The 25,790-nt window shown below is 43.7% G+C and overlaps 1 protein-coding gene and 1 long non-coding RNA gene across 5 annotated transcripts in view; one reads left to right on the top strand and one right to left on the bottom strand.

The window, feature by feature from the left end:
* Positions 1–25,790, top strand: part of EPAS1 (endothelial PAS domain protein 1) — a 136,955-nt gene that overhangs the window by 11,651 nt on the left and 99,514 nt on the right. For 2 of the 4 annotated variants that reach the window (XR_014509402.1, XM_083432997.1), the window contains exon 2: positions 5,814–5,870. The exons of the other annotated variants lie outside the window; for them this stretch is intronic. Coding sequence is in view for 1 of the 2 variants with exons in the window: in XM_083432997.1 (XP_083289123.1) it covers positions 5,814–5,870 (57 nt within the window). In the remaining variant the exon portion in view is untranslated. The remainder of the gene's footprint in view (positions 1–5,813; positions 5,871–25,790) is intronic. 4 annotated transcript variants of the gene reach the window in all.
* Positions 11,028–19,013, bottom strand: LOC310674267. The gene is made up of 2 exons (XR_014509496.1): positions 17,436–19,013; positions 11,028–16,668 (listed from the first exon to the last, which is right to left on the bottom strand). It is a non-coding gene; the product is annotated as an uncharacterized lncRNA (long non-coding RNA).

Below are 25,790 nucleotides of genomic sequence, written 5' to 3'. Positions count from 1 at the left end.
GCATGAAAGTACCCTTTATCCTCCTCTGTGTTTCCTCACTTGACACAACAAACATTGACGATTGTGTTCCGTTGTAAAGGCCGATGGTAACAATGTTTGCTTTTATTGAATTTTTTATTCCTGATCTTTGGGAAAGGCGCTCTGCTCTTGGACTCTTCTTGTGATCACAAAAATGTGGGATTTGTCAGGTTTTTATTTTATTTTATTTGGAGGACGTGACTGATTCCGCACACCCTAGTTTTGATTGGCCTCTGTAAAAGTTCAGTTGAGTTAGAAAGTTTGGGGGTGCTTTTTTCAGTTCATAGTGAGAGAATAATATTTAATCTGAACAGAAATACAGTTATTCACTTTAAAACAAAAAACCAGGCCAAGCAGCCTAGCCAATAAATACGAAAAAGGGCACTAACCCACCTTTTCCCACTTCCTTCCTGCACATGTAGAATGTCAGGCACTTTTGCCACATCAATAACCTGGAAGTAGAAATAGCCTCTTCCAATTATAAACTAAACAAAACCACCACCTATGTTTGTTTGCATGCATGGCTTTATATCTTTTTTTGAATTTGCCTTTATATATTTCTTGCCTCCTTGTAAAACTTGCCACACATGGGTAGCTAAATTCGTATTTACAAATCTAAGTATAGTTTTGTACAGGTGTATTTGGTATCTGCAGTTTCAGCAAAACACACACACAAAACTACTATTTTTCTAGAAAAAGAGGTGCCGGAACTCACAATGAACTCTTCCCTTGTAATGGCAATGGCGCCCACCTGATAGGTGCTGGAGAAAGAGAAAGAGAAAGAGAGAGAGAGAGAGCGAGAGAGAGAGAGAGAGCACTTATATGATATGCTTCTGTTTAAGCATGGTTCTGTTTTAAGTGTGTTTCCTGCTATAACTGTGCCTCTAAAGCAAACAGTATTGTTTTTATACCACACAGTAGCATCCCGTGACTGCCATTCAAAATGGGAGGAGTTTTTCATTCCTTAAGAGCAAGGGAATGCTATCAAAACCACGGCCCATTTGATATTTGATTTCACCATTTGATATTTTGCATTGTGCTGACTGGCCGTGATGCTTTTATTTCATGTGGACAAATCATATTGATGGACCAGGCTTCTGCTGTTCATTTTGTTCTGTGTTTCATTATTGAAAAAACATCCAGGAAAAAAAAATAAGAACAATTAAAGACTGCAGCATGCACGCCATAGGCGTCCAAATCTAAATATCTGCATTTTTATTTGCACTGACTATTTAGTAAATGATGTTTCAGCATTGCAAATGGCCCTGGTTTTGTATGGTGTGAAATAATGGTACAGAAATACTGTTGTAAATAAGAAGAAAATCACCCCTGAGCATTGGCAATGTCTGCTGGGGCTGGTGGGAGCTGGAGCCCAGCAGAACTTCTGCCTAAGAACATGCAGCTTGATGCATGTTCTCCCTCTCCCAGCCCCCAACTTTCTCCCATATTTTTTTTGCCAGCATTTGTGTGTGAAGCTCCTTGGGGCAGGGACAGGTCAGCACTACAGAATCCAACTTCATCAGAAGAACATGAGACTAGAGGTGCTGCATCAGGCCAGTGGCTGCTCTCGTTTGGCAAACTGTCCTTGTCATGGTCAGCCTATAAAAAGGAAGAGGAGAATGCTCACAGAGTTGCCTCCATCTTTATAGGACATGCACCTTGACATCTTTCAGTCCCTCCTAGTTCCCTCCCCCCCCGCCCGGTTGGAATTTGATGATGACTTTAGAAACAGTAGGCTGTCTTTTGGGGCTGGTCCATGCAGTGCTATCCGCGCCCGAAGTTCTGATTATTCTGGGATTGAGTTCATTTGCATATGCAGCATATGCCTCCACTCTATTTCTTATATCTTTATTTTGACAAGAGGAGCCAATAATTTGAGGAAGGGCCGTAGCTCAGTAGTAGAGCTCATGCTTTCAAATTTGTCTGTGACATAGTAGCATAGAGGAAAGAGAAGGAGGGAACTATTCAGAGGCTAGGTACTTTCTTTTCTTTGATAGGGTTCCTTCTTCAGGATAGCAATTTAAAATTCTAACACTTCTTTGCAAGATTGTTTTCATTTCTTGTTAAAAGCTAAAGGTTGCATTTCAGCTGAGTGGCAATCTTTTTTTAAAGAGAAGTTTTATGGATTTTCAACGTATAGACACAATTACAAAGAGTCGTCATCCCCCAACCCCTAACCCAAGAAATCTTTTGTTTAAAGCTCAGTATGTTTTACAGTTTATTTATGCAGTGAGTTCAGGGGAGCTTGAGCTTACTCCTTGGAAACCATGCATAGCATTGTGGTCATATTGACCCTAATAATTGAGTATTAGGTTGGAAACTGCCGCTCTTTGTTGTGTGTGCTTGTGTGTGTGTGTGTGTGTGCATACATACCCTTATGTTCCTCTAAATCTTAAAAAAAAATACCACAGAGGTTTACAATAATATCTACAGTGGTACCTCGGGTTACAGACGCTTCAGGTTACAGATGCTTCAGGTTAAAGACTCCGCTAACCCAGAAATAGTACTTAAGAACTTTGCTTCAGGATGAGAACAGAAATTGCGCAGTGGTGGCACGGCGGCAGCAGGAGGCCCCATTAGCTAAAGTGGTGCTTCAGGTTAAGAACAGTTTCAGGTTAAGAACAGACCTCCAGAACAAATTAAGTTCTTAACCAGAGGTACCATTGTATAAGTAATGAAAACACATGCAAATTTAAATTCAGTGCCCATCAACTAACTAACTATTATGGAAAGATGTGTTCTTAATTGCTGGCATAAGCCTGATGGCATAGAAAGGTTTTCAACCAGCATTTGAAAGTCGAAACAGAAGGTGGAGTGATACCACTAAAACTCTATTTCTTGCTCTTATCGTGAGACTTTCAACGCAGGGGGCAACCAATGACATCCCAGCAGATGATCTCCGTGACAGAACTGGGATATGAGGGTTTGGGGTTCCCTAAGGTGCCCTGGACCCAAGTTCTCTAGGGTTTTGGAAATTAATACCAATACCTTGAACCTGGCTCAGTAAGTAGCAGAGCAGCCAGTTCAATAATGGATCAACACAGCTGTGGCTTCTATCTGGGGATGTGGCTGTAGATGCTGTCTTGTATGGACGACGGCAATGCGCTCTACGTGGGGCTGCCTTTGTGACTCGGAAACTACACCTAATCCAGAATGTGGCAGTTAGACTAGCGACAGGGAGTTTTGCATTGTTTCAGTGGGAAGCTTGGATTCCAGGAGGTTATCTTTTCGTCCCAAAATTGAGTAACCGAGCTGACAAATGAATCATGTGGGTGTAGCTTAAGGTATTCTAGAGCAGGCATGCTCTTGCGCCTGTCGACGCAACTAGTAAAAGACGCTTAGGAATTCCTTCCTAGCAAGTAAACTGGGGAGGGAAATCTCTGAAGAGTTTGGATTTGATATCCCGCCTTTCACTCCCCTTCAGGAGTCTCAAAGCGGCTAACATTCTCCTTTCCCTTCCTCCCCCACAACAAACCCTCTGTGAGGTGAGTGGGGCTGAGAGACTTCAGAGAAGTGTGACTGGCCCAAGGTCACCCAGCAGCTGCAAGTGGAGGAGCGGAGACGCGAACCCAGTTCCCCAGATTACGAGACTACCGCTCTTAACCACTACACCACACTGGCTCTTGGGTCCTCTGGATGTTGTTGGATTCCAGCCTTCATCCCCCACAGCCAGCAGAACCAGTGGTGGGAGGTGTAGCTTAGCAGCATGTGGGGACGGGCACAGATCCCACATCCCTGCAGTCAATTTGAATGTTAACTGTAGCTGCTGGAGCAAACCATTGATTAAAAAAAATAAAAATCCTCCCCACATTTATACCTCTTTAATAGTCACAGCTTTCCCCTCAAAGAACCCTGGGAACTGTAGGTTACCCCTCACAGAGCTACTGTTCCTGGCACCCAGTTTTCAGGTTTCAAAGCATCGTGCTTTAAATGTGCTGCTTGCATCACAGACACAAACAGGGTGCATGATCTGAGTTCACTGGTGGCTTATTATCTGCAAAGCATCTCTTGCAAGTAGTTACTTGTAGGCAGAACATCTCTTTGTTACTGCTGCTTGTTCCTAGCCCACACGAGCAAATGATCTATTGTTGCTACTGCCTGCGAGCTGGAAAAAGGAGCATGGCATAATAATAATAATAATAATAATAATAATAACAACAACAACAACAATAATAATTTATACCCCACCCTCCCCGGCCAGAGCCGGGCTCAGGGCGGCTAACACCAGTAAAATTACAGTAAAAACATAAAAGGGGGGGGGGGACAATTTAAAATACAGGTTAAAATGCAATTTAAAATGCAGCCTCATTTTAAAAGTAGCCCGTAGATCAAGACCATAAGGGGAGGGAAACATAAGGGTCAGACTGAGTCCAAACCAAAGGGCAGGTGGAACAGCTCTGTCTTGCAGGCCCTGCGGAAAGATGTCAAGTCCCGCAGGGCCCTAGTCTCTTGTGACAGAGCGTTCCACCAAGTCTGCTCCAGAAACTTGTTGGGTATAATTGGTAACTTTGACGGAGCTGGGTGTTACTTTATTTCCACCACCCCAGTGTCCGTATTAATCCCACCCACTTCCTCTGCCAAGTTCCGCCCACGTCCTGCAACATGGCGATATGGTGAGACAGATTTCAGAAGTGGGCATGGCTTGTGCTTGGTAGTAGATTGGAAGAAGCCATTGCTTAAAACGTACAGACTTATTGCCAGTATGAAACCAGTGCAGGGCGATGGAACTTGCTTGAATGCTCTTCTTACTCACAGCCGCCACCCTCACACCCTCCAAGTGTCCCTATTTTCCAGGGACGTCCCTGATTTATCGGAAGGAGCGTCTCCACCCCCATTGTTCTGCCCGGACACTGAGGTCCAGCACTGAGGGCCTTCTGGCGGTTCCCTCACTGCGAGAAACCAAGTTACAGGGAACCAGGCAGAGGGCCTTCTTGGTAGTGGCGCCCGCCCTGTGGAACGCCCTCCCATCAGATGTCAAAGAGAACAACAACTACCAGACTTTTAGAAGACATCTGAAGGCAGCCCTGTTTAGGGAAGCTTTTAATGATTAATAGACTATTGTATTTTAATATTCTGTTGGAAGCCGCCCAGAGTGGCTGGGGAAGCCCAGATGGGTGGGGTATAAATAATAAATTATTTATAGAAGTTATCCTGGTTTCTGATTTGATCCCGGAATGTCCCACTTTTCCTTAGGATGTCCCACTTTTCCTTGGAGAAATGTTGGAGGGTATGGACTTACCTGAGCCGTCTGAAGGCAATCCTATTATTTTTTTAAAATGTTTAATTTTTCATTATGTTTTTATATATGTTGGAAGCTGCCCAGAGTGGCTGGGGCAACCCAGTAAGATGTGTGGGGTACACGTAGTAAAATTATCATTATGGAATGGGACATCCATATTTTCATCAGAGAAATGTTGGAGGGTATGCACCCTGCCTTTAAAGACAGGTATGTTATCTTCTTCTTCTTTGACGATCACTCGTAGCTGAGTAAGATTGTCTTCCATAAACACAGTTTTAACAGTGAGTCCGTAAGTGACTGTGGAGGACAATTCTGGATCCACACGTCCTTCCACAGTGGGGACATTGGTGGGAGTTGATCATGGTGAGCGTTTGCCAAATGTGCCTTCCTCGTAGCTCGTTTCTCCCTTTCGTCCTGAGATCCAGTGTCTTCAAAGCCCATGACACCTTTGGTAAAGGCGTTGGTACTTTATAGAAAGAGTGCTTAAGCAACTTGAGATATTGGGGAGGGGGATACACAGGGCAGGACTAAACGGGCTTCTCCTTGCATGTTACAGGGAGCAGAACAGGTTCCTGGAATCGAGCCCAGGGGAGTTTGGGAAGTGCAGCGACAGGTAAGAAGAAGGGGAAGAAGGACTGGTACCTCTCCTCTGGCGGTTGGCAATCGTTGAGAGGTGTTTAATGGTTAGCTTGTAACTTGGGTCACATCCGCCACACCACACATTTAAAGTACTCTTATGCGCTCATGGAGAATCCTGGAAACTGTAGCTTGGTAAGAGTGTTGGGAACTGTAGGTCTGTGATGCTGTGAGGTCATCACTCTTACCAAGCTACAGTTCTTCAGGTTCTTTGAACAGTAAGTGGTATAAAGGTAAAGGGACTCCTGACCATTAGGTCCAATCGTGGCCGACTCTGGGGTTGCGGCGCTCATCTCGCTTTACTGGCCGAGGGAGCCGGCGTACAGCTTCCGGGTCATGTGGCCAGCATGACTAAGCTGCTTCTGGCGAACCAGAGCAGCGCACAGAAATGCCGTTTACCTTCCGGCCGGAGTGGTACCTATTTATCTATTTGCACTGGTGTGCTTTTGAACTGCTAGGTTGGCAGGAGCAGGGACCGAACGACGGGAGCTCACCCCGTCGCGGCGATTCGAACCGCGACCTTCTGATCGGCAAGTCCTAGGCTCTGTGGTTTAACCCACAGCGCCACCTGCGTGGTATAAGAGTGCTTTAAATGTATGGTGTGGCTGTGACCTCACAGTTTTCTAGTATAACAGAATCTGGAACGGTTCCAGCTGAGGTTTATAAGAAGAGTGGGTGGAGATGCCTTGGTGTTGGGAACTGGCCCACTGGTCCTCTGGAGAGGTGAGAGAAGCTGCAGTCTTCTGAGCTGCAAGGTATTTCAAAAGCGACCCAGGTAAAGATAAGTATGGGCACCTCTTGGGAAAGTCTCGCTTGTTTGTGCTGCAGCCAGAGCCCCAGTTCGGAACGGAAACGTTGCTGTGGAGGAGCTTACCTAACGTCGTGATTAATCCAGCCCAGGGTTACACCTGTTCTCATTAAGAGCACAAAGTCTCTGCCTACACGCAAGCTCCAAGTCAGCCAGTTTTTGCGAAAGCAAAAGGCCATCCAGTCGAATGAACATGAGGATTGTCACATAGAAGGACCCAATAGTACTTCATTTTTAAGTGTTCTAGAATGTACAATTTGTGCACTTGGCGTCTCGACAAACATTTGTTGCCTGAGATAAAAGGAAGTCTGAAGGTCATATTTTGAAGAGGTTCTGAAGTGGCTTCCGTAAATGCAATTTTGTCACAGTTAAGCAAGATGGCTTGAATTTGATTGTGCCGCTGATTAGGTTAGACGTACATAATGGCAGCAGTAAGTGGCACATGTTCACTGGGCTTTTAATTTTAAATAACATGCTGCTTATCTTCACTCTTGTTTTGTATGGAAAATCACAGGCTGATCCTTGAACTATCCTACCTCCAGATAACATTATCAACAAATCTCCTAACCATGTGTATTCACAATTAGATTACCCTCCATGTAAAAAAGCAAAAAAAAAACCTTGATGCTATCAATCCCATTCTTTTTCACAGTATTTTTAAGATCCTGGAGGCGCACTGAAAATACTATTTTGTTTTGTATATGTTGGCTTTAAAAGATGCAAAGCCCTCAATATAAACTCAAAATATAGCTTTCTTTAACTTTGGAAAATACGAATAAAGTACTTTCTATTTACCATGTTGCAGCTAGCTATTAATAAACTTTGATTTGCACAGCATTATAATTTTCTCTCTCACTTTGGTGGCATGGAAGATGCTAAAATACAGTTGGTGGACATAGTGACCGTAACAGCAGACAAACAGCAACAAAAAGGCAGGGCAGGGAGGGGATAACGAAAAACTAAAGAGAGCATAACAAATATGTCAATTGATGCCATAAACAGTATATGATGCATTATATCTATCTATGTAATCTGATTTACCATTGTCAGTATGGAATATTACAAAACTCAGCTTGGCTATATAAACGTCTACTATCACATTTAGACTTTGAAAAATTCAGAGTCTAACAACCCCATAGTGCCAAGGTATTATGAGTCTGCAGGGAGAGCATAATATCTGTATGCCCACTTCTCAAAATGCCAATGGCAGGCCCAAGCTTCTTTGATGCCTGGGGCAAAGGACAAAATGGTGCTGCCGCAGTTCTATGTGTGGGAGCCGAATGGACTGGCCGCTGAGCCTTCCTTCAGCTCTGGCAATGGGTAGCATCCTCCATTGCACCTTAGTGGAACTGAGGAGTCCCTGTGGTTTAGGGGGTGCAGTCTGTGTGGCATATGCAACTCTGATCTCCAACAGAGGGAAATGACTAAGAGGCTCACAGGAAATGGCCAGGAAGGCTGCTTCCCTCCCCCCTCCCCCCAAAAAATCTGTCACCTGAGGTGGTTGCTTCACTCTGCCTAATGATAGGGCTGGCCCTGCCAGATGGTAGGTTGGTCCATGCTTTGGATACTGCTTACTCATGGGAGATCCGTATAAAATGAAAACAGATCAACATATTATCTATGTGAAGCAATACTGAAACTATGCTAATTTTTAGGAGACGGTATTGGAAAAGTCTTTCATCTTCAATGGACTCATTTTTCCAGTGGGGTTTTCTTTTTTAAAAAAGAAAACTTTTAGAGTACAATTTTCTGATGCAGTGATATTGTGATTTCAAGTTGTTTTAGCACATGCATTTTTAACCGAGAGGTTTTCAAATTGTGTAATGTTGTTTGTTGTTGTGCTTTGGGTTGTATGATGCACTGGTTGCCTTTCAGTATTACGAGAACTTGTGTAGCCACCAGTTCAATTCCAAGCCCAGTTCCCACACGCTGATCTTTAAGACCCTAAAGAGCTTGGGGTCCAGGCATCTAACAGAACAAACATCTCCCTATCTGTCTACCCAGATGCTAAGGTCCTCTGCTGATTCCCTTTAGGTGCCTCTGCCACTGGAGGTGAGGCAGGTTATGGTCAGGGAGATAATGGTTTTGGACGTAGTTTGTAGAGCTTTTCCTCCAGAGTTGCCTGCCTGGCACTTTGGGATGTCAGAGAATTCTGAAGAAAACACAAAAGGAAATGGAAGTAGTTGCAAGTTTGCATGTTCATCTGTGGTCAGAAATGGTAATCAGCCAAGATAATACAATCGGTATTCATTCATGTAGTTGTTGTTTAAAAACGGCAAACAATTCATAATAAATGACTTTGTAGCATTGTTTTTACATTTCCTTTACACCGAAATGAACATAGTAGACAAATACTTACGTAACTTATGTTGAATAGCAGATAATAAGTCAAATCACGTAGTATTTTGCAGAAACCAAAGCGCAACAGAAAAGTACTGATTGAGACCAATACTGGTGGGAATGGAAATTGTTGTGTTCTTACATCTCTGCTGGCACTTATTCTGTTATGCTTTTAGGCATTGAACAAAACCCTTTTTATTCTTCCTGAAACTTTTTTGGGGATTCTAGATCAGAGTTTGTCACATTAATCAGTGTGTGTTCCGAATGTATTTATCCTGAGGTTCTTACTGACATTTTTAGGTAAACTTCCCAGGTGATTTTAAGATCTTTAATTGTGGTCCTTTTGTAACTCCCCTGGGACCATTTGCTGAAGGTTGGGCTGGAAGAACAATTAATTAACAACACTGGTGTTCACGGTATTTTAACGCAAGCCATTTGAACACACTTGGGTGCCTTCCACTGCCCGTACCTTATATGATCTCCTACCGCTGCAATTAAGATTTTACTGTCTTCTAAATGCACTTGTAAGCTTGAGAGACTAGGAAGACCTGTAATATTTTCTAGTCCAACCTCCTCCACTGTTTTGAAACACACTTAGTGCTTAATATAGATCACAGTATGCCGGAGGCTGGGAGCGCGAAAGTACCAGGTAAGTACATGCCTTCATTCAGCATTGTGGTTAAATGGCTTGCGCACTCAACCTGTGCGCATATAGTCTCTCTCTCTTTAGTTCAGTTGGTTTTCTGAGCTGTGCCAGCCACCTGGTGACACAGGCATGTGCAGGAAATTTGCTTGGCAGCCATTGTCGTCCCGTCCCATGGGCCAATATGTTTTAAATACTTCTGGACAAAGCTGGTTGCGTGAACAAGTATATGCTTATGGGAACTATGCTACCTATTAATTTTGTTTCTCGTAGGGGATGTAGTTTAAAAATAAATAAATATCTGGCTGCTGGTGGAAACAAAATGGCGGTGGATTAGATTTGGTGTTGTTTTTTTTAAAAAAGTAATTTTTATTAAAGATTTTCATGAATTACAAAAGATGGTGCAATGTCTCTTTTTCCATTATATTACACACACACACACACACACACACACACAAACATATATATATAGAATAGCATTATCAAGGTAAAGTAAAGGTAAAGGGACCCCTGACCATTAGGTCCAGTCATGGCCGAATCTGGGGTTGCGGCGCTCATCTCGCTTTATTGGCCGAGGGATCCGGCGTACAGCTTCTGGGTCATGTGGCCAGCATGACTAAGCTGCTTCTGGCGAACCAGAGCAGTGCACGGAAACACCGTTTACCTTCCCGCCGGAGCGGTACCTATTTGGGTTAAACCACAGAGCCTAGGACTTGCCGATCAGAAGGTCAGTGGTTCGAATCCCCGCGACAGGGTGAGCTCCCGTTGCTCGGTCCCTGCTCCTGCCAACCTAGCAGTTCGAAAGCATGTCAAAGTGCAAGTAGATAAATAGGTACCGCTCTTGCGGGAAGGTAAACGGCGTTTCCATGCGCTGCTCTGGTTCGCCAGAAGCGGCTTAGTCATGCTGGCCACATGACCCGGAAGCTGTACGCCGGCTCCCTTGGCCAATAAAGCAAGATGAGCGCCGCAACCCCAGAGTTAGTCATGACTGGATCTAATGGTCAGAGGTCCATTTACCTTTACATATCTTGTTGGTCATTTATCAACATTGATGCCTGAAAGTGGAATCAAGGGGGAGGACATATTTCTTTCTAGGTACCGAATGTGGCATAAAATTGTGAAGACAAACAAGAGAATCCATAGGTTCATTGATGCTAATAAGAGGTATATTGTTTGGACAACTATTTTCCAAAATAAGCTTTGCTACACGCCTATCACATTTAATTTATTAATTATTTTACTGTAACGTCCCTTCATGTGTGTGTATGCAAAAGATGGCCAGAGAAATACCTCAAAGAAACTAACAAACAAGTGAGCCAACTAACTCTGCATTTAGGGACAAAAAAACATGCCTTACCTTGCAAATTGGAAGTGACTCTTACCTACCATGGGTGAGTAAGCAAGTGGCTGCTTACAAATGTAGCGCTAAATACTTTATGCAAGTTTGTGTGTTTTAATTAGTAAAAGAAAGAAAGAAAGAAAGAAAGAAAGAAAGAATGTTAGGATGGGCTTTCTTAGTTTGGCAGTATTAATAGGTTCCAGTTCATATTTCAGCATTTTAATTGTTATGCTACAGGAGCTTTTATCTTCATTTGTTATTATTAGCTATCTAAAGTGTTTGCAAGAGTGTTTTTGCTGTCACTAATAAACAGTGATGTTTGAATTCAAGTAATCCTTTCTATTGTGCCTCAGTGTTGCCCTGAGCTGTTGCATAATGGGAAGCATTAAGTGTGCTAGAAATAAGCACAACAGCAGCTTTCCTCTTTATGTGGGCATGTACAAACCTGAAGGGGGGGGGGGGAGAGAAATAAGCAGAAGACTAGGTGGAAATTTAATACTGGTGCGTTGTAAACTTTCGTTTCCCATGCAGTTGCTAACCACAAAGAGACCCTTCTCAGAGCCTTCTCTAAATAACCAAAATGGCAGCGCAAAATCCTGCTGTGCTGACGAAGCTGTTCCTATGTGTGTGTGTAAATTTATTTATTTGTTGACAGTAATGCCTTCACGTAACAGAAGAGTAGTGTTCAGCCCACATGGCTACATCCTCCTTCAGTGAATGCTCTGGTTGTCACTTTTGTGAGAGATGACTCTGCGCCAGCCATTTTCTCTGGGAGATCAAGAAAAGCTTTGACTCGTCAAGTGACTCTTCACCCTCTCATTCCTTGTTCTTGTAAAAACCTCGGTGGGACATTGCCTGGTTCAGGCTTTCCATTTTTTAAACCAGTTTTAGGCTGAAAATGAGCCCTGTGCCCCCACATGCTCCTTCCTCGCCCTTCTGTGTCTCTCTTTCCCTCACACACATCGTTTTGGTGAAGGTAATCTGGGTTTCTTAAATACTTGTTTCCCATGACACCAATATTGGGAAGCTGTGGTTTACAGGCCCCCAACAAACCAAACAGGCCATTCTGTGAGGTAATAGCAAACCCATCGCTTCATCTTTGGTATAAAATAGTCCCTCTAAAATGGATGAATCTTTATTGAAAGCCTCCATCTTCTTTAATGAAGGAGAAATGAAAACTGTACTGTGGTACCTCGGGTCACATACGCTTCAGGGTACATACGCTTCAGGTTACAGACTATGCTAACCCAGAAATAGTGCTTCAGGTTAAGAACTTTGCTTCAGGATGAGAACAGAAATCGTGCTCTGGCGGCGTGGCAGCAGCAGGAGGCCCTATTAGCTAAAGTGGTGCTTCAGGTTAAGAACAGTTTCAGGTTAAGAACGGACCTCCGGAACGAATTAAGTACTTAACCCGAGGTACCACTGTCTTGGGTTTTAGTTTCCAGTCCTACAACTTTGCCTTGGTTTAGATTTGACAGTCTTCTTTGGATTGACTTCTCTTGTCCTGGATAAAGTTATATAACCCAAATCCCCGTTTTGGGCCGATTACTACCAATTATTAGTAATGACAATGGCTTATAATTAGTGGGAAGGTGTGGTAAAAGTGTGAGGCGTACATTATCTGGCAATCCTATGTGTTAGTTTTTCCCGCCACCACACCCCGTTGTGTCTCCATAGGTAAGCTGCACCTACTGAGTAGCATGCAATTTTCAATGGGTTTTACGTCAGATCTGAATGTGACCTTTATGTTATAGCATCTATATAGAGACTGAATACCATTGGAAACAATTGGCTAGGTAAGCTTCGAGGGATTAATGTGCAATTAATGCATCTTGCGGTTGGCAGATATATAGTTGTGGTAGATAATGGACATAGTTTCTTGTTGTCGTGCTGGATCTGCCAAATGCGGCGGACAATGTAGGTAAAACGATATCTTGATTCAGTTGATAGGAGTTGTACTTAACAGCAGAAGTTGCTTCTGTGAGTGGCAACTCTTGATGATTTAATCACATTGACATTCTAAATGGATCTTGGCACTTGTGCACTAAGGTGAGTTTCAACATCCCTTTTATTGGAGAGCGGGGGCTGGAATGGCATTGTTTCCAAAACAAGCGCCGATCCAATTATTTTCCCCAAGGTGGCTTACCCAAGCAACCGGTCCAAAGAGAAAGAACAGCCGTTGCTCATGTGCGCTGAAATATATTTGTGCCCTATCCATCTATATAAAGGATGGGGAACCCGTGACCCTCCCAGATGTTTTTGGATTACAGCACCCATCATCCCTGACCATTGGCTTTACTGGATGGGGTTTATGAGATCTGGGGTCCAGCAACATCTGGAGGGCTATTCTGCAAAGAAAATTAAATGGTTAGTGATTAAAAATATATATATCAAATTTTGCTGTTGAAATGTATGCAAGTCAGGCAGAAATCTCTGGGAGGAATCCAACGTAGTGCTGTGACACAGTTGCACTGGTTGCTGAGTGGACTGACACACCTTCTAAAGACTTAACAAAACTGGATTGAATAAATATGAGTTGATTATCTGGCTTTAAATGGAACCACAAGAGTCTTCTAACATGTGCGGTTCCATCTTGGATTGACTTTCACTTAACCAGAGATTAAATAGTGGAAAAGTCATGAAAACTTTCCCCAACAGATATTTTACAGCTGATGTCGTGATTATAACCAAACAGATTTTTAGGCATACCTTAAGTACTGTATTGGCCCAAATACAAGATGCACTTGCAAATAAGCTGCACCTTTAAAATTGAAGGGGGGAGAAAGAAAAAAAGAAAAAAAAATGGGCTGCTTCGGGGAGGGGGGAGCTGTGCCGCTTTGTTGGTGGCCTTACCCCTTCCTTAGGTGGCTCAGGGGAGGTGGGAGCAGCGGGCAGGCTGCACGCAGTTGCCCTGCACTCCGGGCTGCTCTCGGGGTAGGGGGGAGCCAAGCCACTTTGCCAGGGGCTTCCCCCCTTCCCCTGCCAGCTTGGGGGAGGCTCAGGAGTGGTGGGTGGGCGCCACGCCGCGTAAGGCCACAAATATAAGCCACACTTATATTCTGCATGGGCGGAATTTGGAAAAAAAGTGTGGCTTATATTGGAGCCAATACGGTATTACCTTGTATTCTTCAAAGTTCTTTATGTTGATACAAATTACTGGGATTTTTGGGTGGGAGGATGGGCCATCTCGCTGGACTAATACCAAACCTGGAATGTCTTTGTTCTTCTTTGCTTCAGCTTAGATCAAAGAAAATCCTAACATTTATACAAGGATTTCATGAAGATACTTTTATATTTTTTTTAAGTAACACCTAGGAGGCAGGCTATAATTTTATGCTTGCAGCACCCTGCCCCGTTCATATTCATCTTGAGTTTTGTTTGTTTGTTTGAAATCAACTACTGCATTTTAATATATATATATATTTTACCAAGGAGCTCAGAGCAGTTAGAATGGCTTCTCTTCCCACTTTTATACTTAAAGCAATCTTGCGAGGTAGGTGAGAGGGGAGAGAGAGAAAGAGTGAGCTACTGGCCAAATGTTGCTCAGTGAACTTCACGGTTGAGTAGGAATTTGAAACCAGAGCTCGACCCACATTGCAACACCTTCTGTTTGCAAGGCAGGGCTTTACTAGAAATTTTTGCAAACACAATTGCTGCTCATCGGATACCATGTATGGAATTCCACGCTCTAGGTTCCTTGTTGATAACCCAAGTCCATGTTGCATGCCACTGGGAAGCATAATGAAAAGTGAGAAGATCTACATGGCGTTTGAAAAGTCTTCTTTAAAACCTAGGTCTGTGCATGAGCATATGTACACATGTTCAGGCAGTTGGGCACAGACAATGGACGTACCCCCCTCCCCAGCCTTTCTGAACTACCCTAGCTCTATATTGGAGAAACAGATAAACATTAGGCTTGAGAGAGCCATCTTAGTTTTCTTTACTAGAATTCTAAGATCCACCAGCTGGATGCTCATACAGAAGGCATAAACTTAGATTTAAAGGATTCTGAGCCCAGGAATTTGTTTTGTGTAGCAGAACTGAGTGGAGATCACACAAAAATAAATTTCTGGTTATCCCAAACTATGCTTAATTCAGCAGTATAATTTAGGGTGGTAGTGAAGAGTTATATATCCCAATTGATTTCCATGGGTATATGGGTTTTTCAGAATGTTTCTGACCTCAGCACTGACCAAACCCAAAAGTTCAGGAAGGTTGACACCTCATGTGCCTTTAGACTTTAAACATTATGTGTTCATATGCCTCAAAGCAGGTCATTGACTTCTGAACTTAATTCAAATAGAATAGAATAGATAATTCTTGAATAATAATAATACTTCTTGTCTAATAACACACACCTCCCTTTTTATTACCATGCCATAAAATATATTTTAAGAGGAACTGAAACATCTTGTTCTAAAAACAAAAAAACTCTCTACTATATACCAGCCTTTCAAGTGACCCTCCATGTTGCTTGTGATAATAACCTTTTATTGATGGAAATACCAATTTACTGTCAGTAACTGATTTATAATGCTACTGGTCATTATAAGATGGTTTCCTACAGCATCTTTTGCCAAGTTGTCAATAACAAGGAAATTACTGGTAATGGGATGTTTCAGAGTAAAATTATGGCAACAGAGTTTTTGGATACGGCATTTTGAATTTGGAGATGTTTGAGGTTTTCTTGATACGTTGACTGCAGTGCTGATTAGATCAGCATTAACAGGAGTCATATCTGTTGCACCTTTGCTTTTGTTTGTGTCTACATTGTTAGCTTAATTTCCCCTCCCCCCCCAAAAAAATGGTTGTAAACATGCACTCCATGGAGAAAGTAGCATGTCAGAATATGCTTCCATGGCCCAACATTAGTTAGTATTTTAAATCTGCTCAATGCAGATTTGGTGAGTCCAGTACTACTATGACAACAGCATGCTATGAACAACCTTGTCTTCCATTCCATCGGTTACACATACTGGATTTTTAAAAAAACTAATTGGAAGTGCACTGTGAGTGTGTGGAAGATTATAATTCTAAACACCACACCAGTAATTGTCTCTTTCTTAAGAAATGGGAGTCAGCACGGTCACTGGAGAGAAACAAGTTTAATTCTCAGTTCAGCTATGAACTGATTGCCCAGTTATAATCGTCGTCACCACATTTTCCATAAATACATTGTTCTCAGAGTGGCTCTCAGAAAATAAAGTAATGTAACAACACATGTTAATGATAAAAAAGAGCCATAAAGCATAGCAACGGCAATGCATTGCAATACTGTATAGCATTGTTGAACTATCCCTTAACATTTAATTTTAAAGCACATCAAAAGTTTAAATAAGCATAAAACACAAAAAGCATAAAGTAGACCAATTAATAATGTCACTACAGTTAACACCAACACTGTATGCGTATTAAGCAGCGGTTCATATTAAGTGGGAGAAGAGGGAGATTTATAACAGCCAACAAAATCTAACTACCGTTTGCAAGAACCTCAAGGCAGACTGACCACGCTATATCCACGCATGCAGAGTTAAAATGTTGGCACTAGAAGTCCCATGCTTGCCTCAGAGGAAACCGCTCTCTTTCTTGTGTCTCAGCTCTAGCCCGAAGTCTCTGTTGTTCTTTTTTTAAAAGTACAGTCATACCTCGTGTTGCGTTCCGCTCTTGTTACGGACTTTCAGCTTACGAATGCGGCAAACCTGGAAGTGTTTACTTCTGGATTTGCCGCATGCGCAGAAGCGATCTGAGCGCTTTGTGCACGTGTAGAAGCACTCAATCGCGCCGCGCACATGCGCCAAAGAGGCGCTCTAGTTGAGGAATTTTCAGGGTGCAGACGGCACCCCGAAACGGATTAAGTCCGCAACTAGAGGTACCACTGTATTCTGACACAGTTAAAGTTAGCTCTGATGAAGCCAGGGCTTTGTTTAAAGCCAAAACTCAGTTCTGGCACCTCTCAGATGGGCGCCATTGCCATTATAAGAAAACAAGGGAGGCGTTCATGGTGAGTTCCAGCACTTCTTTTTCTAGAAAAATAGCCCTGGATGAAGCCCTGTTGAAACAAATTGCATCATTTTTGTGAGCATGTGGCTAATTAATCGTACAATCCTACGAACCTCTACTCAGAAATATATCATGCTGAATGCCAGTGGGCTTACTCCTGGGAGAGATTTGGTCTAAGACTTGCAGCCCAAATCCAACTGCTGGTTAGATTTACATAGAAGTAGGCTGCACTGATTTCAATTAAAACTTCCTTTCTGGTGTGTAAAATGGCAGTCCTACCCATTTTATATGGACCCAGAGGCAAAGCGTCTGGGCCGAACAGAGGCTTTTTCTTCTTATCAAAACTTCTTACCAAAACTTCTTAGCAAAATAGTATCTTGCACTCCCACCCACCCACCAACAATAACCCTACTTAAATGGAATTAAGAACATAAGAAAAGCCCTTCTGTGTAAGACCAAGGCCTATCTAGTCAATCACCTGTAAATATTTTCAGGTATTTGGAAATGGGACTTTTTAAAATAAATCAAAATCTATCAATCACTCTTCCCCTCCCCACCCCCACCCCTGCCATGGTATAATGCAGGCGTATCCAAAGTCCGTTTCAGTTTAATCCGGCCCCCGTGGCAGTATATGTCCTGGGGTAAAATTCTTTTAAAAAGCTCAACAACATTGAGGTAAAATTGGGGGAAAAACTTCAATCCTAAAAAACTTTGGTTGGCCCTCACACATGTTTACTTCATCAAATCTGGCCCTCTTTGGAAAATGTTTGGGGACCCCTGGTAGAATGCATTTAGGTGAATGTTTTTAAATGGAAGTTGCTTGGAGACCATTTAGGTAACACATGACTAATAAGGTTACAACCACTGCCATTACTAATATCCTGTGTGGATCAACAGAGCCAAGTCTAGTCTAGGAGCAATATCTTTTGGTCTCCAAACCGCTGACCTGAAAGAATAAAAAGAAGTGGTGTGATTATACTGTCTCCGTGAAAATGGGGTGCGGAAGCGTTCCAACTTGGGAAGTGGGATACCACCTTCCCCCTTCCTCCCTTCTGGATGCGGTCATCCCAGAAAAGCTTGTTGCTGACCAGTAAACCTCTGAAAGATTATGTATTTGCGCAAGGGGACACGTCTTCAACACCGTCCTAAATGGTGTTATTTTTGCAAGGTGGTGTCGAGGAAGCTAATACACTAGCTGGGTTCACTCTGGGTGAAGTTTTGGGACAGCGAGAGGCAAAGTCACAGGGAAAGTAGGAATTCACTACAAAAAAAAAAAGAAAAGAAAAGAAAGGAAGAATGTTTTTGCTCTGGCACTTATGATAGCTGAGGGCTGGAGAAGAAACAATTAGCAAAGCGGTTGCTGGAGCGGTTGTTGTTGTCATTTCTAACAAATACTGAATGAGCACCTACCCTCTCTCCTGTCCCTCCCACCCACCCACGCAAAAAAAGAGAGAGCTGTTGGCAAAGAGAGGGAGGGAGACCTGAGTTTAATCTGATTTCCGTCAGGTACGCAACGTTCTGGAGTACAGCCCACTGGCAAAAACATGTGTAGCACCAGGAATGTTTTCTGGTTGGTTTGGCGCCAGCAACCGAGGTCTGCTTGTTAGCTGGAGTTCACACAGGCTGCTTGCCAGGCCTGCGCAGAATGCTGTCTCCTCTGACTTCCTGTGGTCTTGCATAATGTTTCCTCGCTGCTGGTTATAGCTGTGTGCGTTAGGTCCAGCTGCTCCGCTCTCCAACGTCATACATTTCAGAGGTGTGGTGGTTTTGCAAACTTTGGCCCAAGCGTGTGTCCTCACCTGAGGTGCTTACCTGAGGGTCACCTGGGGAGACTGCTTGCCAGTGGCATGGCTCGTGCTGATGGTTGCAGTTTGAAGCTCTGAGTCAGAAGTTGGGAAATGTGTAGGCTGTGCTTTGGGCCGTAGAAGTGTGCATTCAAGCCCAAGGCAAAGTTGAAGCAACCAGGCTGAATCAACCAGAAAAAGGTATTTGGTAGACAAGACTTGGGACGCGGGTGGCACTGTGGGTTAAACCCACATAGCTAAGGAAACTGGTACCTCAGTTTTCGAGCATCTTGGAAGCCAAATGTTTTGGTTTTTGAATGCCAAAGATCTGCCAAAGTGAATGCTTCCGTTTTCGAACGTGCCTCAGAAGTTGAACGGCTTCTGAGGCGCGTTTCTCAGTTTTCTCAATTGAATTTGCCGACTGCCCATTGCGCCTCAGAAACCAAAAAGTTTAGGAACCAAAAAGTCATATTGAAAAAGATGACTTTTGAGCTGCCTGGTCCCCAAATATCAACCAGGCAGTCCAATTTGGCAACTGTAACCCTGATTTAAGGAGCCATTTGGTGCTTAACTTGTATATATCTGAATTTCTAACACTGGCTGCCTCCAGATGTGAGGAGGAGCATAGCCATCATGGTTTATAGCCATTGATAGCACTCCCCACTGTGAATTTGTCTAATCCTGTTAAAGCCATCCAAGTTAGTGAACAGCACTACCTCCTGTGGGAACAAATGCCATAGTTTAACTAAGTGCTTCGCAAAGAGGTACTTTCTTTTATCTGTCTTGAATCTTCCGACTTTTGTTTTATTCATTAGATTTATTTTTGATTTATATTTCGAGTTAACTGAAATCAGGATTGATTTAGTTTTTCTTATATTTAAAGGGTAACTATAGCATCATCTGCCTGCTTCCTCAAAAGTAAGCAAGTTCAGTGTGGTAAATATGCACGGAATTAAGTTTTGTTTTTGCTGTGTTTCTATTGATTTAACGATGGTGGCTTGGTTTTTATGGTTTTTGTAAACCTGCTTTGACGCCACTGTCGAATAAAAAGACGGCCTGTATGTTTTAAAAAATACCAACGAAGCATTGTTTTCTCTCTCCCCCATACAAACACACCTCTTAGGCTCATTAAATCACAAAGTTCCTGGTTCCCAACCTGAGAAAGAGCCAGCTTGGAAGAACTATGGATGAAGAGGCTGTGGCGCAAATAAGGGCTTGGTGGATTATGAAATCTACAGAGCACCTAATATAGCACTACCCAAATGTAAACAATTGGCTTTAGGCACCTAAGCTGGATAGGTAGGAACTAGAGGCTCTGTTTCGAAGGTCAGCTCCTGAAGTGGCAGCCTGTTGTATCCAAACATAGACGGAAACCTCCTCCTTGATCTCAGGAACAATCACGCAAAATTTGGTGACAATATCTTAGGTAAAGGTAAAAGTACCCCTGACTGTTAGGTCCAGTTGTGGACGACTCTGGGGTTGCAGCGCTCATCTCGTTGTATAGGCCGAGTGAGCCCGTGTTTGTCCGCAGACAGCTTCTGGGTCATGTGGCCAGCATGACTAAGCTGCTTCTGGTGAAACCAGAGCAGCGCACGGAAACGCCATTTACCTTCCCACCGGAGTGGTACCTTTTTATCTACTTGCACTTTGACATGCTTTTGAACTGCTAGGTGGGCAGGAGCTGGGACTGAACAACGGGAGCTCACTCCATCACAGGGATTCGAACCGCTGACCTTCTGATCGGCAAGCCCTAGGATCTGTGGTTTAGACCAGATTGATCTCAGGAACAATCACGCAAAATTTGGTGACAATATCTTAAAAGGTGTGCAAATACAGCATGAGCAAGCACCTTCCCAAAACATATAATGGAGTGTATTGCTGTTGGTTGGTTGGTTGGTTGGTTGGTTGTTTTAAACTGGGAACCTATGCTGAAGAGTGGCTCATAAGTTCTCTAAACAAATACTGTACAGTTGTACCTTGGAAGCTGAACGCCTTGGCTCCTGAGCAAATCGGCTCCCAAACGATCGAAATCCGGAAGTGAGTGTTCTGGTTTTCAAACGATTTTTGGAAGCTGAATGTCCAGCGCAGCTTCTGCGGCTTCTGATTGGCTGCAGCCATTATGGGGAACAAAGGAAGTGGATCTGTGCAAGACAGCAAATGGGTGGGGCCCATTCCCTAACTCTTAGAAGGACTAAGGCAGAGTTGATAGCAGAGAGTTTGAGAGCAGCAAACTGGGAACCCAGAGAGAGAGACGTTTGACCCAAGGCTGCAGCTAGGGGGGAAGCAAAGCCCTCTCGGGGGTGTTAATGCTGTGAACCCCTCCATCATAGTTTCAGGTTGTATATGTGTGTGAATAAACCATATATTTGCTGTGCCTCATTCCAAAAGGAAACCCAAGCCCTGGATGGAACCCTTAGACTCTTGCACCGCTCTGAGATTGGCATATTGTGCAACAGTATGTTCATACTCAGGGATGTGGGTGGCGCTGTGGGTTAAACCACAGAGCCTAGGACTTGCCAATCAGAAGGTCGGCGGTTTGAATCCTGCGACGGGGTGAGCTCCTGTTGCTTGGTCCCTGCTCCTGCCAACCTAACAGTTCAAAAGTATGTCAAAGTGCAAGTAGATAAATAGGTACCACTCCGGTGGGAAGGTAAACAGCGTTTCTGTGCGCTGCTGTGGTTCACCAGAAGCAGCTTAGTCATGCTGGCCACATGACCTGGAAGCTGTATGCCGGCTCCCTCGGCCAATAAAGCGAGATGAGCGCCACAACCCCAGAGTCGGTCACGACTGGACCTAATGGTAGGGGTCCCTTTACCTTTATGATCATACTGGAGAATATTTGCTTGTGTGTTGATGTTTGGTTATGGTGGGTCAGCCAGTGCCAGGTTTAGGAAGGATTCCTAGAGAAGATATAGGGTGGCTGTGTGGCCTACTTTCAGGAGGCAGCGATGGAAAGCCTGTGGCCGTCCATATGTTGTTGGCTGGGGATGATGCAAGTTACACCCATGTTCACTGCATGTTCTCTGCCCTTGCTTTGTTCAAAGGGCTGCCCAATCCACGTCTGCTTTAAAGGTACCTGAGCATAAGAAGGAGAAAAGAGGCCTTGAAGTTGCCCATCAACTGCTGGCACCTGGACAGCAGATTAAGCAGGTCACAGTTTTCCTCATTGTGGTCAATGCACTGTGTTCCTATTTTAATGATTATAATCATTATAATAAATTATTATAAAAGACTGTTCCCCTTCATAGATACCTGCCTGGGTTGTGAGATTTCTAGGGGCTCACATAGGGACACTTGGTGGGGATGTCTGTGGGGGGGGGGAGGCTTCCCATTAGCTGCTCCCAGACTTTGGAACTCCCTCCCTAGAAAAGTTAAACTAGCTCCCTTCTTGTCCCCCCCCCCCCCAGCAGGTGAAGATTTAGTTGTCCCAACAGGCTTCTGAGAACTGACTGGTTTTAATGAAAGGGCTGGTGGTGCCACACTGTTTGTATTGTAATTATTTGCATGGTTTTAGTAGATTTCATATGTGTGCATAGTTTTACTTCTAACAATATTTAATTGTTTTACTTCTAACAATATTTAATTGTTTTTTAATGATTTTTTCCCTGTTTTTAGCGGTTCTCTCTCGTGCATGCTGCCTTGAGTCCCTTCAGGGAAAAAGGTGGAGTGCAAATGAATAAATGATATTAATAAATTCTAGATTTGCATCTATACATATATAGATACAGTGGTACCTTGAGTTACATACGCTTCAGGTTACATACACTTCAGGTTACAGACTCCGCTAACCCAGAAATAGTGCTTCAGGTTAAGAACTTTGCTTCAGGATGAGAACAGAAATCGTGCTCCGGCGGCGCGGCGGCAGCAGGAGGCCCCATTAGCTAAAGTGGTGCTTCAGGTTAAGAACAGTTTCAAGTTAAGAACGGACCTCCAGAACAAATTAAGTTCTTAACCCAAGGTACCACTGTATGTATATATACATAGATATATATGTATAGATATGTATAAACCTCTTCTTCTCCCCCCCTTTCTGTACACATATGTTTTTTAAGCTTGGATAGAATATTCAGGCTTGCAATCCGACACAGGGTTTTGTTTCGTTTTGTTTCTGACTCACATGTCATCTGTATTTAGATTAGCACGTGGCCACACAAAGTAATCTGCTTTCCAACATGGGGAAACACCCTTCTCCTGACTTATGCAACTGCAGTGCTGCACTTTACGCCCGTTCCAGCTAGTGAAGCCATCTGATCTCAGCAGAGAAAGAAGAGCTGGAGCAACATCTTGGTGGGAGCTCCTTGTTTATGTCACTTAGCTGTTCTTTTGGTGCAGAGGTACTTCTGCCTGCCAGAAGCATGCTTGGGGCAGATAAGTCTATATCTAAAGGTGCCTGTGCTCAGAGATAAAAGCGAGTCGATGGCTGAATGCTGGAAGCTTTCTGCTCTGTATGCTGGTATCCTCTCACTGCCAGGGGTGCCAACTTGAATAAAATTGGGTGTGTGTGTGTGCCAGATAAGCCCTGCCCCACATATTCGATCACATGATGTAATGTGTGCACACCGTTTGAATGGCAATGCCCATCAACTTGGGGGAGGCTCAGTCCCCTCAAATATTTTATTGAGGAGGCCGAAGACCAAAGAGTTGGCTTCTATGCTCATGGCTGAAGTTCTTCAGCGTAACTTTCAAAGGCAAAATGTGTGAAAATCCTAGCAGGTTCCCTGTCCGGCCCATGCACTAAATTTTAAACCTGTTTTCATTAAGGTTTAGGCCCATGATCTGTAGGGAGTCTTGAGCACTGGAGAGTGTGAAACAGCATTGATGCAAATGTGCTTCAGAGGTCAGGGCTAGACATTTGGGCACCATAGGTAAACCCCAAATGGTGCCTCCCTTCCAGGGAAGAAGGGGGAAATGGAGATCGGGAACAAGTGTGGGGAGTGAAGATCTATATTGGGAACAAAGTGAGGAAATCAGATCAATCCTACCCAGCTGTTGAAGCAGCTGGGAGCAGAGCCCGTGGGCTGTAGCAATGTTTGCAGCAGAGGCACCAGGAATCACCTATTATTGATAGGAATCGAATCAGATTTCTCCCCCATTCCAACATAGCTGTCAACTTACAGATTTGAAAATAAGGGACCAGCAGCCTCAAAAATAAGGGATCAGCAGCCAAAATAAGGGATTTTAGTCAACCAGCAGCCAAACGAAGCCTCAAGTGGTGGTTCCCATAGCACAGCAACCCAGCAAAGGGGATGCAGCAAGGAAAACCACCGTCACCTCTCCGCTGGGAAGCGCTGAGCAAAGGCGAGTCCCCAGGCAACGCAGCCACTTTGAATCGGCACAAAGCATGCAAGCTTCACCCCTCAGTCATTCTTAGACTCCTTATTGGGTGAGCAACACAGCCAAGCAACACAGTTGGAGCCTCCCCGCTCCCTGGCCAGCAGGGAGGGGGGGAGGGAGAGGAGCTGCTTCCTTTGAAACCCAGAAAATTTAAGAGACATCATCAATACGGGACAGCAGTGGGACATGGTGCTGGGATAAAGGACTGTCCCGCCAAATAAGGGACGCTTGACACCTATGCATTCCAATCGAAACAGCACTCGGGCCAGTGATTAACTGAGGCTCTGAAACCTTATTTGATTGAGATGCTTCATCTTTATGTCATTGTTTCAAAGGAAAACACATTCTTTCCTACAAATAAGCATAATCATTCTCCCCCGCCCCCCTAATTGCAGCAAGACATTTGCTTACCACAACTTTGATTCCATCTCTCTCATACAGGAAGGATTACAAAGATAAGAGATGCCACCTAAAAGCATCAAAATCTCAGGATAGGAAATGGGAATCATAGAATTGTAAAGTTGGAAGGGACCGGATGGATGGGGATATAACTGTACAGGCAGGGGTAGGGCTGAGATTTGTGTTTGCTTACTTTCATATAGGATGACCTAATCAAGCCTGGTATGCAAAAAAAGGCATTGAAAGGTCAAAGTACACAGAAAGGGAGCAGAATAAAGGTTAGCAGGTGATGCCTTGCTATTCATCCATAAAGCTAACTTAACCCTGCACAGAAAACACACATTCACCTTGATCCCAAGCTTTGGTGTACATCTGACGAAGTGGACTGTAATCCATGAAAGATTATGCCAGAATAAATTTGTATGGCTGCTTATACACCAAACATTTAAACTCATTACTTCCCCCTAAGATTCCTGGGAATTGCAGTTTACCCCTCACAGAGCTACAATTCCCAAAACTACAGTTCCCAGGATTTTTCCAGGAGAAGCCTAGGGTGTGCTCTAAATGTAAGATGTGTGGTGCCATAAGAGTCTTTTCTGTTTGTTTGATCCAGTGCATGAATAGCACTACTTAACATCCGCAGCTTCCTTTTTTTATTTCATTTAGGACTGGGATTAATTTCCTTTTCAAATTGAAGTTTGCACTTTTTTAAAAACATGATCTTTAAAACGGGAGCATGGCATATGAATCAAACAGATTAAATTAAGGGCTGATATTCTATATCATGGGTAGGCACACTAAGGCCCAGGGGCCGGATCCGGCCCAATCACCTTCTAAATCCGGCCCATGGATGGTCCGGGAATCAGCATGTTTTTACACAAGCAGAATGTGTGCTTTTATTTAAAATGCATCTCTGGGTTATTTGTGGGGCATAGGAATCGTTCATCCCCCCCCCAAAAAAAAATAGTCTGGCCCCCGACAAGGTCTGAGGGACAGTGGACCGCCCCCCTGCTGAAAAAGTTTGCTGACCCCTGTTCTATATACAAAAAGGGGTCAGGTCTGACTTGAGACATGACTTCTGAAATCTGGGCATCCCATTCTTTACTACTGCAGGTACCCAGGCTACTTGTCCAGCTCAGGTTAATGTACATAAGTCACACTTTCGCCATCAATGTGCATGATGGCTAAGAAACTGAATGTCCTGTCTGAGCCTGTGACATGCACATCCCAGACTGATAACGGCACTTGGT

Source organism: Podarcis tiliguerta (genome assembly GCF_965153285.1).
Source record: "Podarcis tiliguerta genome assembly, chromosome: 3".
Lineage (NCBI taxonomy): Eukaryota > Metazoa > Chordata > Lepidosauria > Squamata > Lacertidae > Podarcis > Podarcis tiliguerta.
This window is presented reverse-complemented; position numbering and strand designations above follow the sequence as displayed.